At 39.5% G+C, this 15,146-nt stretch overlaps 1 protein-coding gene across 4 annotated transcripts in view; it reads right to left on the reverse strand.

The window, feature by feature from the left end:
* Positions 1 to 15,146, reverse strand: part of DYM (dymeclin) — a 372,867-nt gene that overhangs the window by 305,448 nt on the left and 52,273 nt on the right. For all 4 annotated transcript variants that reach the window (XM_065932681.1, XM_065932680.1, XM_065932678.1 and 1 more), the window contains 2 exons: positions 11,240 to 11,333; positions 10,156 to 10,289 (listed from right to left, as the gene is read on the reverse strand). In XM_065932681.1, the coding sequence (XP_065788753.1) occupies positions 10,156 to 10,289; positions 11,240 to 11,333 (228 nt within the window). The remainder of the gene's footprint in view (positions 1 to 10,155; positions 10,290 to 11,239; positions 11,334 to 15,146) is intronic.

The following is a 15,146-nucleotide window of genomic DNA, read 5'->3' on the forward strand; positions in this document are numbered from 1 at the left end:
GGACTTTGGGGCTTTCCAGGTGGCACTAGTGGTAAAGAACCTGCCTGTCAGTGCAGGCAGATGCCAGAGACAAGGGTTCAATCCCTGGGTCAGGAAGATCCCCTGGAGGAGGGCATGGCAACCCACTCCAGTATTCTTGGAGAATCCCATGGACTAAAAAGCTTGGCTGGTGGGCTACAGTCCAAAGGGTTGCAAAGAGTCGGATATGACTGAAGCGACTTCGCAAGCACACATACATGCACTGGACTTGACCCTCTTACGGGAAAAAGACAGACAAAGAGTTTGGCACATAATGTACACTCAATATATGTTCACTGAACTGAACACAGGTGTCCAAGTCCAAATTTAGTAATCGCTTCTAAAACATCAAAGCACTTGGCATCTCAAAGAGAAGTTTAGCAATTCTTTTTTCTAGACCACATCACCTGGTATTCAGTTTGAAGAAATTCCTTCCTGCCTTGCAATAAATAGAAGTAACTGGCACAGCAGCCCTCTGAGAGGTCAGTGCAAAGCTTGAAGAGAACATTAAATCATACTGAAAACATCAATCAATGCTAAAAAGAATACACAGCAAGACTCAAGTTCAATAACCACGTTAAGTCTGACTCTAGAAGCAGTAGGTCACTACCACTTAGCTCAACAAGTGAAGGAAAGTCAGGAGAAGAGCCAACTCAATCTTTCTCCTCCAGAGCTGTCCAACATGACCCATGTGAGTTAACAACCTATTCCAACAAGTGGTTTGTTGGCATGTATTAATAATATATACTCAGTATATATTTGCTGAACTGTCATTCCATGCCTTACCCTAGAGAATGTGGTGACCCAGACCCAGAAACGTTTAGAATCACTGATTTCCTAAAGAACATTTTAGACTAAGTAAGTTGACCAGTTTACTAACATACCCCTGCTTTAGCCAAGTAGCCTGCACAAGTTTTTTAATTACAGAGGTGAGGGAACAAGTGCTCAGGACCCACAGATGGCACCTAATTGGATTTTTTTTCCCTCCAGGGGTGTAAACACATCTAAATTTCAAATCTTAAAATGGTGACTGTTATGCCCGATGTCCGAATCCCCGAGCGGGAAGAGAGAAGGCTTCCAAGACAATGCAACTCGCAAAAAAGGGAAGTTTATTACTGACTCGAGCCAGGGACTTCTGCCCCACCCATCACAGTGGTGCAGGGTCAGAAAAAGCCCTGAGCCCAAGCTGTTACGCAAATTTATAAGATATGCATAAGCAATTAGTAGCTGGCTTAAGCGGATTGGTTACATGTTTGCAAAGCAATTCTATTGGCACAGACTTTCCCGGACTTTTTCAAACCTGGGCGTTCGCGGGCTTTTCAGCTCTCCCTTTGTTTCTTACTGGGCGCATATTGATTGGCTGGCTCCAGGTTACCTGATGAGGGTAGGGAATCTTACCATTTCGGGGGAAGCTAAAACTTAGGTCCAGGCTGCCTGTCATGGTATTAACCCTGGCAGCCTCACAGTGACAAAGACCTCTCTTTGGTTCCATGTGCCATCCAAATCATGACTTCAATCAAGTTTATAGGCGGTTAACTAAGGAGTACATTCACAGCTTCGTTATCAATGTAATCCTAATGAAAATAATGTTGATAAATCCATCTCATACAAGTAAAACATAGCATTTCAAGGTCAAAGTTCTAACAAAACTAAAGATAAGAATAAGCAAATTTCAAGTGAAATCTCTGACAATTTCCATTTACTAAAACAAAAACATTCTTGCATAATACTATATTCTTATTTCTGGGGTTATTCTAGAAGCAAACAATTGCAAGGCAAGTCAAGAATGCTAAGATTTGACTGCTTACCAGGCTTTACATTAAGCAAGTCACTCATACTGCCTTAGTTTCCACGCATCATTTATCACTCAGCTTCCATATGAGGCCAAATATCTTCCTTAGTTTCAATTAAAAACAAGTAAATATAAAACTCACCTGCCAAAAATTACAGTAACACATTCATGCATTTCTTACAGGAAAGAGAATCTTAGAAGTCCTTGAAATTTGCAGGTCCATGACAAAGTAAACTGATGCTCTTTGAGTAAAGGACTTTGCAGAGATTTGAATGTGTTTACTGTGCTGTGAAGTTTTACAAACCAGAGTTGTGTGTGTGCTTTTTTTAATCTCTTAAAAGAGTTTTAAATTGCCTCTATAGCTCCAGCCAAATATTTTAATACTTTAAATCATAAACATTCCATTATCTCTAGCCCACATTAATCCTAACAATCATTCTTAACGAGTAGGTATCATCATCATTTCACAGATTAAGGCTCAGAGAGGCTATTTACCTACAGTAAGTGGCAGAGTTCAGATTTAACCTAAATTCAGACTTCCAAAGGGAGGGTAGGTGTGGAATTTACAAATTACTTTTAAAGACCTGTTTCTATACAAAGCTAGAAAAAAAATCCAGTCAACCAATCCAAGTGTCACTGAAGACCCTACAAATCCCTGGTAAGTATTCTGAGCCACGTTAAGGAAGAGACTGGAAATACCACAGATTATTTTACACATCAAGGTGATATCCTACAGAGCCATCAATACTTACTCAAGTCCTTGACTTAAATATCTCAAACAATGAATAAATTACAATCTTTTATTAAGAATATCTTGCAGAATAAGGTCACTGAAACCTCACCCCATCCTTGAGGTTCTCCCACTTTCAAGCCCAAACGCCACTTCAGTAGTCCCTAGGATCTGTCAGCAGAGGGAGGCACAAACACGAGAAAGCAAAGATAGAGAAAGACAAGCTTTCGGGTCACTCACAGCTCTAAGGGGCTTCCCTTGGGGCTCAGCTGGTAAAGAACCCTCCTGCAATGTGGGAGACCTAGGTTCTATCCCTGGGTTGGGAAGATCCCTTGAAGAAGGCAACGGCTACCCACTCCAGTATTCTGGTCAGGAAAATTTCACGGACTGTATAATCCATGGCGTTGCAAAGAGTCGAACATGACTGAGAGACTTTCACTTCACTTCACAGCTCTAATAATCTACACCTGAAACTAAGCGGCGGTTGCTCCCTGTTAATGCTTTCCATTCAGTATCACAGAAAAGACTCGACTCTTTCATTTTGACCTTAGGGAGAGAACCAGAGATAATAAAACACTGTCATGATAAAATGCCTCCCATCAGAGTCAGAGGCATGGCAGGTGTGGAAGAAAGGGAGAACATTTTTTACACACTTACTCAGGGAAGGGGAAAAACAGCACTGACGGAAAACTAAGCAGCAGTCAGAGAAAAGAAACATACGGTCACTTAAATCAGGTTACACGTCGTCACTAAAACGAATGCTAAAAGACAGAGAGCAAATGGCTGTTGTTTTCTTTACATTCAGAAAGTCAAGCTAGGGCTTCCCTGGTGACTCAGTGGTAAGAATCTGCCTGCCAATGCAGGAGACACGGGTTCAATTCCTGATCCAGGAAGATCCCACTTGTCACGGGGCAACTAATAAGCCTGTACACCACAGCTACTAAGCCTGTGCTCTAGAGTCGGCGAGCCACAACGACTGAGCCCACGTGCCACAACGACTGAAGCCGTGTGCCCCAGAGCCCGTGCTCCACAACAAGCGAAGCCACTGCGGTGAGAAGCCTCTGCACTGCAACTAAAGAGGAGCCCCCACCCTCCGCAACTAGAGACAAGCCCACGCAGCAGTGAAGACTCAGCACAGCCAAAATAAATAAATTAAATTAATTAATTAAAAACAGTCGAACTGTCAGTTTCCCAATGCTGCCCAATACTGTGCTAATACAGGCACTTAAAACTTCAGAATTAACAGAGCCACACTCCAAAGAGGACTTGAAAGTTCAGAGCAAAAGACTCTCTTAAAATGAAGACACAGAGCTAGATTATACTTACTATAAACTCATAATAATCCATGGTTTTTCTGAGGGTCTAGGTTACTATTTTAGTGGTAAAGCTAATACTCGCATTATCCTAAAGTATTAAAAATCATACTTAAGCTTCTAATTAGCAAAATCAAACATACCTCCATAAATCAATTAAGGAAAAGCAAATGGATTCACTCTTCTCTAAAAATAAAACTGGTCTACATCTCCATGCATTACAATATTTATAAACCTGTGTCCTACCCATTCCAATAAAATCTGCAATAATTCTGGTTGACTGCTATTACTGTGGTCAAACAGAAATGCTTCTGTTTACCCTCAAGGATAATACAGTCTATGAGATTTCATCATAAAATGTGCTGTTAGTAAAATTTAATTCATTCTATTTCACTGATTACATAAAAGAAGGGGAGAGAAAGAAATATCATGAATCACACTCTCACTTATTATATGACCAAAAACAAGTCAAGAGTTCCTAGAAACACTTTATTTTTCTGCAAAGTCATATTATAAATCTTATAAGCTGAATATTTTAAAAGAATAAATCTGTGCTAAATCTACACTTTCTTTTTTCTCTGAGTCACATTTTTCAACCATCGTGGGGGGCTTTTTGCATTATTTATCCATAACTAATGAGATTAAACTATGAAGTTTTATGTTAAGACAAAAATAAAATAAAAACCCCTCAACACAACTGTGTGCCCCCAACACAATTTCTGGTTTAGCGGCCCCAGGAGTGAGGGGCCAGAGCAAGCAGAGAAGAGCAGTAAAGCCTGCTGTCATGGGAGCCTAAGCACCTCCAAACACATCTCAGATTTGGAAGGTAATTCCAAAGAGTTTCAAAAAAGTTTTAAGCCAGACGTGAATGTGAAGGAAAGTGGTTGTGTTTCCAGAGCTGTGATTACAGATTTTTTTCCGTAAATTTCCATCTCGTATAATTTTTTCTTGTTTGTTTTGGTCTCTCACCAATCATAAGTTTTCTCACCTGTATGGGATCCTTGACTTCCATTACCTGCCGGGGGGAGGCACACGCTGACAGAAGCTCCAGGTGCGGAGGCACAGCCTGCCAGGCGGGGGCTGCCAGTGGAGGGCCCTGAGATGCTTCACAGAAGGGCACCCAAACGTCAGTTGCTCTGAGTCTTTCCCTGTTTTTTGGTTCATTTATTCAGAAGAGTATCCACTTATGGAAGGAAAGGGAGTGGAGTGGGTAAAACCCCAATGTCAGCATTCTAGAAGCCAAGTCAAGACGCCTTACTCTTTCACGTGTAGCCTCTCCTCTCAATCCTGTTCTCCCTACACCACTGCCTCCACCGTGCCCGAGAACTCATACAGGGAGGCCCTGCTGGTCCAGCCTCTACAGAGAACAGATTTCAGTATTAAACTGGGAAAGGGGTGGTCCCATGATGCGTGTCACAAGAGTAGAGACCTTCCGGTAATGCCCCTGGTTGTCTGCCTTTGGAGAGACCTGGCACTTCCAATTCCTAAACCTCTCCAGAGTTCTGTGGCAAGAACTGGCTTGTTTCTGAAATTCTCCAACCCTGAGGGCATTTAGCTCCCAGCTTCTAGTGGTCAGTTTAGCTCAGCATCACTCAGTTTTCCAACTTGCAAACTGTGATCAACACTGTTTCCCCTCTTTCTCTTTAACCTAATAAATTCATAACTTGTTCAAAATCCCTTTACTGACATTTTCTGGGGGTTTCAGGAGAAAGCAAAGATGATCATGTATATTTAATCCACTATGCTTGAGAGCAAGTCCTACAAAATAAATAATTTTAAAAAATAAATACAGGGGAGGGGAGGAAGGCTCAAGAGAGAGGGGACATAGTACACATGGAGCTGACTCACTTTGCTGTACAGCAGAAACACAGTATTGTAAAGCAATTAGATGCCAATAAAAGATAATAAATGAAAAAATTATAAAAACATATGTATGTTGAACTACTCTGTGCCAACAAAACGTAGTCAAGCAAGCCTTTTGCCTGGACTTGACAAGTCTCTCTTCAAACCTGCACAGCGCTGTGCTAGCTGGCTCTCAGACTCCTCAAGCCCACGGCTCTCGCTCTGCCAGCGCTCCCCACCAAGGCTGCCTCCTTTCTGCTTCTATCTTCAGTCTCGCAATATCCAAAGGTATCTTCCCTCATTTGAAAAATGTTTTAACCTTCGTAACTATAATTGCCTTCCACTGGCAGCAGTACTGTGGAGTAGTTACTCCAAAGAGCCCTCCTGTACAAAAATAATGAGTTCTTGGCTAAAATAAACTCTTCAGTGCACTAATGGGCTTCCAGAAAGTAAAGGACACCTCCCAAGGACCCCAGCACCATAACCAAAATGAATAACCACAAGCGAACACTCTGTGGCTTGAATCTGAGGTAAAACACTGAGCAAGAAGCAAACTCTTAAGGACAGGGTGTCCCTGAGGATGCAGCCAGCTACTGGGAGACCTAAGCCTTCAGCCTGGCCACTGGGACACTAAGCTTGACAGCGCCATTAAACCAAGAACTGCTAAAGGAGACGAAAGTGGTCGATGCTGCAGTCCCTGGGTCCCTTTAGAAGCAGATGCAAATCCCTCCCTTACTTGGGGCCTTAGATTAAGATCAAACAAATAGAAGCTCACAGTCAGTATTATCAAAGACTTAAGGAAACAAGCCACCGTAAGTGCTTAACGAAACCAGCAACAGATTTTAGTCCCTAAGGACTTAAAATACTGGCTTTATGCACACAAAATGTAAAATATCAGTTATTGAGTCAGCAAGAACAGCACACAACACCAACACTGAGGAAAGCAAACCTGCACTGAAAGCAAAGGGAGAACGCAGACAATTCTGCAGCATGTCAGTGTTGCTGAGGGCTGGTTCTGTCCCTTTAACTGTTCCTGAAAGCGTGGAATCGTGGAAAGACCTATCTTTGCATAATGATACAAATTCCCTCCAGCAAACAATCCACTACCACATCACACAGAGCCCACAGCAAAGTGTTCAAATATGAAATCCTCACATATTTCAATTATAAACTGAGCGCATACTGAGAGTCACTTTACCCTCATAAAGACAGCTTCACTGACTATGGCAGCAATATCCATCTGATCACAACAATATTACAGTGAATTGGGATAAACAAAAAAATTCAGTAAGCTGTAATAACCCAACAATCTTAAAAAGTCTCAGTTGATTTGTTCAGTTGTTTGCAGACAGTCCTCTACTTTTGTCAATTTAACCTTTAAAGACTCCTTACCATTGTATATTTATCTATTCTTGAACAGTCTTTCACACAACTAAGTCAAATATTCATACACTGGCTAATCAATGAATGTTTTCAGCTATCGTACAGTGAGGTTCCATTTTTTTCCATTCAGTCGTATCTGTGCAATCATTTAATTTTATCACACCTTTATAAACCATAAAAAGACACTGACAGAAAATATCAATGTCACTAAGACTTACACTAGTGATAAGGAGTCTCAAACGAACAACCTAAAGCTAAGATGAAAATAATTTTACATATGCCAAAAACAGCAAGTCTTTAACCTTAAGAAGATGTCCACTGGACTTTTACGCTGGTGGAAAAACAGCAGCTCAGCTGCAAATGAAAAGAACAAAAAAGCACTGTAAAATCCTGAATTGCTAACCAAATAAAGGAAGAGGACAGTCTGTCAACACACAGAACCATCAACGACCAGTCCTCACAGACGGCTCCTTCAGGGGGACAACCATCTTGATAAAGTGGCCATGACTGAGGAGTGCCATCTGCCCTGACTCTACATGAAACCGCCTGGGATGTAGAAAACCATGGTTCTCAAGCATGGATGCGAGTGGGGAGGGCAGGGACAGCAAGGGTGATCAAAAACGTGCACTGTATCTCTCAAGCACATCAGCCTTCTCAATGCTAAGTCTGAATAAATGCTTTAACAGTAAAATAAAAATGATATTATATTAAACAAAGCACAACACTTCCCTAATTCTTCTCACATAACGCAAAACAAAGTTTAGGGTTTGCAGGTGCGGGCTGGACTGTGCTCTCAGGCTCAGTGGGGGTAAACATTCACTCCATTATTGTTGACAGAACTTGCTGGAAAGGAACGCAATTCACTAACAGAACTACATTTGGCACAGTTGGGACCACAAAGACAAAGCCTAACATTAACAAAACTAACACATGCAAGGCATAATCCCCATTAAAAGCTCTAATCAGTTAAACACCAATATATATTTAACAAATATAGAAGGCTGATCATCAAAGTAGTAAATTAAATGTATTAATGTATAAAGCCCTATGTGGGCAAGCAAGCCCAATGAAGGCAGAGGTGTTTTGAAAAAATGAACCCAGGAAACTCAGAAGCAAAAGTGCCTTTGCCTTGAGAAAGAGAGAAGCAAACATGAAAGGAAGATGCAAAACTACACCCTTCTGTTTGCAGAGCAGAGAGACAGACACGGAGGACAGAGACACGGACACAGAGGACAGACAGAGACACGGACACAGAGGACAGACAGAGACACAGACACGGAGGACAGACAGAGACACAGAAAACAGACAGAGACATGGAGAACAGACAGAGACATGGAGAACAGACAGAGACACAGAGAACAGACAGAGACACGGAGGACAGACAGAGACATGGACACGGAGGACAGACAGAGACACAGACACGGAGGACAGACAGAGACACGGAGGACAGACAGAGACGCGGAGGACAGACAGAGACGCGGAGGACAGACAGAGACGCGGAGGACAGACAGAGACGCAGAGGACAAACAGAGACGCGGAGGACAGACAGGGACACAGAGGACAGACAGAGACACAGACACAGAGAACAGACAGAGACACGGAGGACAGACAAGGACACAGAGGACAGAGACACAGGCGTGGGGAGGAGCAGCGAGGACAGGAGCGTCACCATGGAAACACACACTACCACATGTGAAACAGAGAGCCCACGGGATCTGCTGTGACTCAGGGAACTCAAACCAGGGCTCTGTAATCACCCAGAAGGGCGGGACAGTGAGGAAGGTGGGAGGCAGGTTCAAGAGGGAGGGGACATAGGTATACCTATGGCTGATTCATGTTGATGTTTAGTAGAAACCAACACAATACTGAAGAGCTATTATCCTTCAATTAAATATAAATTTTAAAAAACTGCATTCCTTGTATTTCATTTGTTAATAATCTCATTATTTTCCAGACTGTAAGTTTTAATGCAAAGAAATGAAACACCAGCAGTTGATCCTGAAAATTACAGGCCCTCCTAACTACTGAGGAAAAAAAAAATTCTCACCAATATCAGGAGAAAATGGTAAACTCTTCCTATAACTTCAGAAAAAGATAATATACTTTGGCATCATAAAATTATCCTTTAAAATGTTCTTTCTCAAAGAACAAAAGATTACTGTAGTCAAGAAGAATGAAAAATCCTGTTATTTCTGATCTATTATTTTCTGTCTTCATATCAAATGTGTTTTCTCTGCAGCATTTATTATAACTTAGAATTATTTACTTCTTTAAAAAAAATAAGGCTTGAGCTTCCATCTTTTTGTTTATATTTTACTGTGCCCTTATTGAGGTCCTGTCATATTCTTGCCATTGAATATTTGTATGTAGGTTGATGTGAAAGAATAAATGATGAATAAAGGCAAAATAAAATAAAATTGTTATTTCTGATCAAGGAGTCCCAAACATACCCAGACTCAGAGACTGTTATGTCCCACGAAAGTAACTTTTAACATTTACAGAATCTGTACTTCTGATTGGCTGTCTCCCTTAATGAAGTACTGGCCCACTGCGAGTGCACTCATGCTCGCTCAGTCACTCACGCCTGACTCCGTGCCACCCGCCTCCATGGACTGCAGCCCGCGAGGTTCCTCTGCCCCTGGGCGTCTCTAGGCAAGAATACTGGAGCGGTTGCCATTTCCTCCTCCTGGGGATCTTCCCAACCCAGGGAACGAAATCTGTGTCTCCTGCCTTGGCAAGAGGATTCTTTACCACTATGCCAACTGGGAAGCCCAGTAATGGCATTTAAATTAACATTTGCTTCCTAAAAAAAGAAATATCTGTGATATATATAGAAGTCAAAATAAAGAAAAGTCTCAATCGTACCAGCTCCCTTATTTTAAAAAAAAAAAAGAAAAAAACTATGAGTCTCAGCTAGTTTAAATTAATATAGGCAAAGAAAGAAGAATGGTGTTAGGTCATTTAAAAATGAAAATTATCAGGAAAAATAGAATTTTCAAAATTATACTTTTATTTTTCAAATTCTATCTTTATGTTACACATGCTACCCCCAGAACGTCATCTAAGGCAAGACTTACTGTAACTGCCAGGAGATTTTTCTTCATAAGTAAAATGAAGTTGTAACTCTTCCTCTGACATCTCACAAATGAACACTTTCAGCAAACAGCAAATAATAAACAAAGCATTGTGTGTCTGCCAGATGAAGATGTGGCTAGAAAGGAAAGAACAAGAAAATCACACAAGAAACAGTGTTTAATCATGAGCATAATCCATTTATTTCTAGTCCATGATTTCTCATTTTGCTTGTAATATTAGAATAATGTCCATATCTTTCTTCATGATCCATGATTTATGACACTGAACCAATGACATCTACTACAGTTTACCTCATACTTTATTCTGTATTTTACACAGTGAGTCGATTTAAAAAAACTTTTTCCTTTAGGCATGACAGCTCTTTGTTCTTAATATTATAGTTGTCCCATATACAAGCAATTCAAACAAAACTAAACTAAAAACAGAAAAAATAAAAAATACAGTAACATAAAGAAAATATATGCAAATACATAACCAAATTTTAAACGGGGCATCACCAGTTGTACAGTATTTCTATTCCTGCTATTTGTATTAATAATCATGGACTCAGAACAATTTTAATTGAATTCAACATAAATCGTTTGGAAACAGGGAAATGAGCAATCTTTTAAGATACCATTATCCAAAAATAGTTTCAAAAAGTTCTTAAGTGCATAAAAGGTGAACCTTCCACTATATAAATATAAAACCATAATGTCTAATCTGAACCTTCATTCACCTAATATGTAAGAAATAAAGGACACAAATGTAGAATGAAATAATACTCACAGTGAGTCATTAAACTAGATATATCCAGCAGTGAAAATGGGAAAAAATTAACTTTTTTAATAATAATTACACAATTAATCTTCTTAAAAAAAAAATGCTAACTAAAATCAGATTCCAGAATTTATAATTTCACCCTAATGACTTGGACAGTTAATTAAAACCTCTTTTACTTTTCCCCTAAATAATGAGAATAATTCCTTTATAGTTTTCAAAAGACCATAACCTATTTCTACCAATAAGTGAGTAATTGTCATACTGTTAAATATAAATTAAACATAGAGAGAGCAGCCAGCTTACTTCTGACATTCTGCTGAAAGTTTTAGTTCTTTGGTTCTAGAAAGGAAGACCTTAATTAGTGCACCAAGGTTTCCTGTTCGAGGATTATTTTCAACTGCAAGAGAAGAAAAGGTTTGAAAAAGTTAAAAGTTAAGAACTGAAATCAAAGTGGGCATATCATAACATTTCTAAAACCAAATGTCAAATTGAAGTTGCTCAGGGACCAAGCTTATTGTCAATTTCAAATCTAATTGGGGAAATTAGCAATGAGAGAAACTGCTGCTTGGTCTTAATTCTAAACAGCAAAAATTGATTCACAAATGAAAATGATAGAAACTGTAGGAGAAAAGTTATCTCGGAACTCAAAACCGTAAAGAAAAGATGTACATGGGAATAAGTGCACCATTAAGCACATCTGTTTAGTGCTCAATAACTGTCCAATTAGTCCAGGTCTATCAACTGGGTATGTGTTCTTGTCACAGCTTGAGAGCAGATCCAAGTAACTGCATAATCTCCTCAGATAAAATGTGTAGCACCTGACTGATCCAAGTGTGGTTCACGGACTAGCTGCAAGAGCAGTTACCTGGGAGCCTGCTGGAAGTGCAGAATCCCACGGCCACCCTACACTACTGAAGTTGACAGTGCTTCTCAAAATTCAACATGCATCTAAATCACACAGCATTCTCATTAAAGTTCATATCCTGATTCCGCATGTGTGGAGTGACTCTGCACCTGTGACAGTCTCCCAGGTGATGCCCAATGCTGCTGGGTGGAGAACTCCACTGATGAGTACCAAGGGGCAGCTAAGTTAGGGCAGGTTTTGTCTAGCTTTCATAACCAGAATAGGCATATGATTAGCTATCACTAGAGTTTCACACTGAATCAAAAATTTCCAACTTTTAAGCTTTGGGTTTAGCTTAAAAGTCCAGGAAGATTCCACATGCCTCAGAGCAATTCAGCCTGCACACTGCAGCTCCTGAGACAGCGTGCTGCAACTGCTGAAGCCCACACCCTAAAGCCTGTGCTCTGGAGCTTCAGGAGCCAGAGTAAGAACAGGGGATATCTGACAGGAAGGCAGAAAAGCATGTGGAACTAGACTACAGAAAGTGACTAGGTTCAAAGCTCAACTTCACCTCTTGACTAGCTGTGTGACACCTGTCAACTTCTTTAACCTCTCTGTACCTCAGTTTCTTCACCTTTAAAATTCAGATAATGATAATACATAATAGAAAACTAATTGGACTCTAGAGCTTGAATCTGTTAACTAAAATGACTGTGTGAAAAAGGAATTCTCTGTGTCCACAGGAGTTCAAGCAAAGTCTAGGAAATACTCAGATAATGATAATAATCTCACTGAAATACCTATTCCCATTGGGAATACCCAATGGATCCCCAAGGTCCAATAACCAATATACTGAAAACATAGAGGACAGAGACAAGTTAACATCTATGAAGATGCAATCAACAAAATCTCACTGTGGAAAATTCTACTATCCACTTTCTTCAATAAGAAAAAATTGGGGGGGGGGAGACAAATTCAGGAGGAATTAGCTATGAAAAAGAATTGTAAAGACATATTAACTAATAATAACATGTACACTTTATTTGGCTCCTGATTGAAACAAACTGAGACAAATAGAAATTTGAACAGTCAGGGGATGTTTTACAATACTAAAAATTTGTTTTTAGTAGATAATGATATTTTTTCCTTTAAAAAATCATTACTATGAGATACATACCACAATATCTATGGATGAAAAATATAATGCTTGAGGTTTATGCCAAATTAATTATGTCAGGATATGTGTCTGGATTCATATACACTTTTTATTTGTGCACTTTTCTACACGTTTATATGTCAATAAATAAGTGAGAGATATAGATGATGCCTTCGAAGTGTGGTGCTGGAGAAGACTCATGAAAGCCCTCTGGACAGCAAGGAGATCAAACCAATCAATCTTAAGGGAGATCAACCCTGAATATTAACTGGAAGGACTGATGCTGAAGCTCCAGTATTTCAGTTATCTGATATGAATAGATGGCTCACTGGAAAAGTCCCTGATGCTGGGAAAGATCAAGGGCAGGAGGGGAAGAGGGTGTCAGAGGATGAGATGGTTGGATGGCATCACTGATGCAATGAACACAAACTTGGGCAAACTCCAGGAAATGGTGAGAGACAGGGAGGCCTGGTATGCTACAGTCCATGGGTTGCAAAGAGTCAGACATGACTAGGCAACTGAACAACAACAGATGAAACAAGATTGGCCATGAGTTGAAAATGACTGGAACTGGGAGATGAACATATGGGAGGTCATTATATTATTCTCTGTCTGCCTTTGTATGGGTGTGAAATTTTTTTTTAAATAAGGAATTAAAAATAAAACATCCATGAAGAAATACACAAAAATCAATGCTCATGAAAAATGCTGAATGAGTACAGTCCTTTTCCACCCCAAAAGAACAGGAAACCCTTTAACAAAATACAAATTCTATAGAACTGAACGAAAGTTTTATTTGTTGGATTATTAGCAGGCTTAACTGCTAAAGTACTTTTGTCTACTCCAACCAGAACACTCAATGCTAATCGTCTCACCTGATAGTTTGCTATACAGATTCAAAGGTAACAAGTCCCAAAAAACAACTGGTAAGAAGTAAACAAGGTGAACACAGGGCAACCTTCACCTCCTCACATAAAACAACCGACTTGGCTCTCACAGTACTAACCTAATAGATAAGAACTAGGGGGAAACGGACAGGAATGCACTTAAAATTCACTATGAGGTAAAGAAATTTGTCTTGGACCCAGAGTGCCTCATGTGTAGATTCAGGGGATAAATAATAAAGATGAATACAAAAAGGCCAACAAAAATAATGGCCACAAACATCCCCAAATTGATGAAAACATTAATCTATGTATCTAAGTAAAACCCTAAATAGAATAAAGAATAAATTTCAAAATTTTGTAAAAGACAAAATCTTGACAGCAGTTAACAGAAAAATGATTTATTTACAAGAGAACAACAATACAATTAAACAGCAGACTTTCCATCTGAAAAGAGACCGAAAGGCAATGGAATAACCTAGTCAAAGGGATGAGAGAAAATAAATGCCAACCAAGAACTCTGTATCTAGAAAAACTGTCCTTCAAAATGAAGGCAACAGAGAACAGAGGACACAACTTTACAGTGGAGAAAATGGACAAACACAACACTGGCCACATAATCAAGGTCAACATCATCAGTGAAACTCATGCATGTACCGTTGATATGATGTGTTGAGATCAGCACATCACCTCTGTGATGCCTACAAACCCGTAACTCCCATCTAGCCATGAGAATAACATCAAACAAAATGAGGGACATTCTGGAAATACTCTACCAGCAATTCTCAAAACTCTTAAAAGTCATTAAAAATGAGGAAAATCTGAGACCAGAGGAGGTTAAGGAGACTTGATGACTAAATGCAATGTAGCATCTTGAAAAAGAAAAAGGACATGCGGGAAAACTAGTGAAATCTAAATAAAAGTTTAGATAACAGTAATGCACCAAAGTTAACTCTTTAGTTGGGACAAATATACCATATAAATATAAGATGTTGACAATAGAGGAAATTGATGAGGGTTATATGGGAACTCTCTACATGGTTTTGCAACTTTTCTATAAATCTAACGCCATTCTAAAATTTAACTTTCATTTTAGAAATCTCAATAGATGGGTTTAACAGAAAAAAAGATGAATAAACTAAGGACAGATTAATAGAAAATATCCTATGGAAGGTCATAGAGAAAAAAAAAGTAAAATACAAAAAAAAAGAGCCTAACAAACATATGGGATATAGTGAAAATGTTAACAAGTATAACAGAGACCCTTGAAGGAGAGAAAAGACAGAATAGGACAGAAACAATGTATTAATATAAATCAACAATGGC

Source organism: Muntiacus reevesi, chromosome 4 (assembly GCF_963930625.1).
Source record: "Muntiacus reevesi chromosome 4, mMunRee1.1, whole genome shotgun sequence".
Lineage (NCBI taxonomy): Eukaryota > Metazoa > Chordata > Mammalia > Artiodactyla > Cervidae > Muntiacus > Muntiacus reevesi.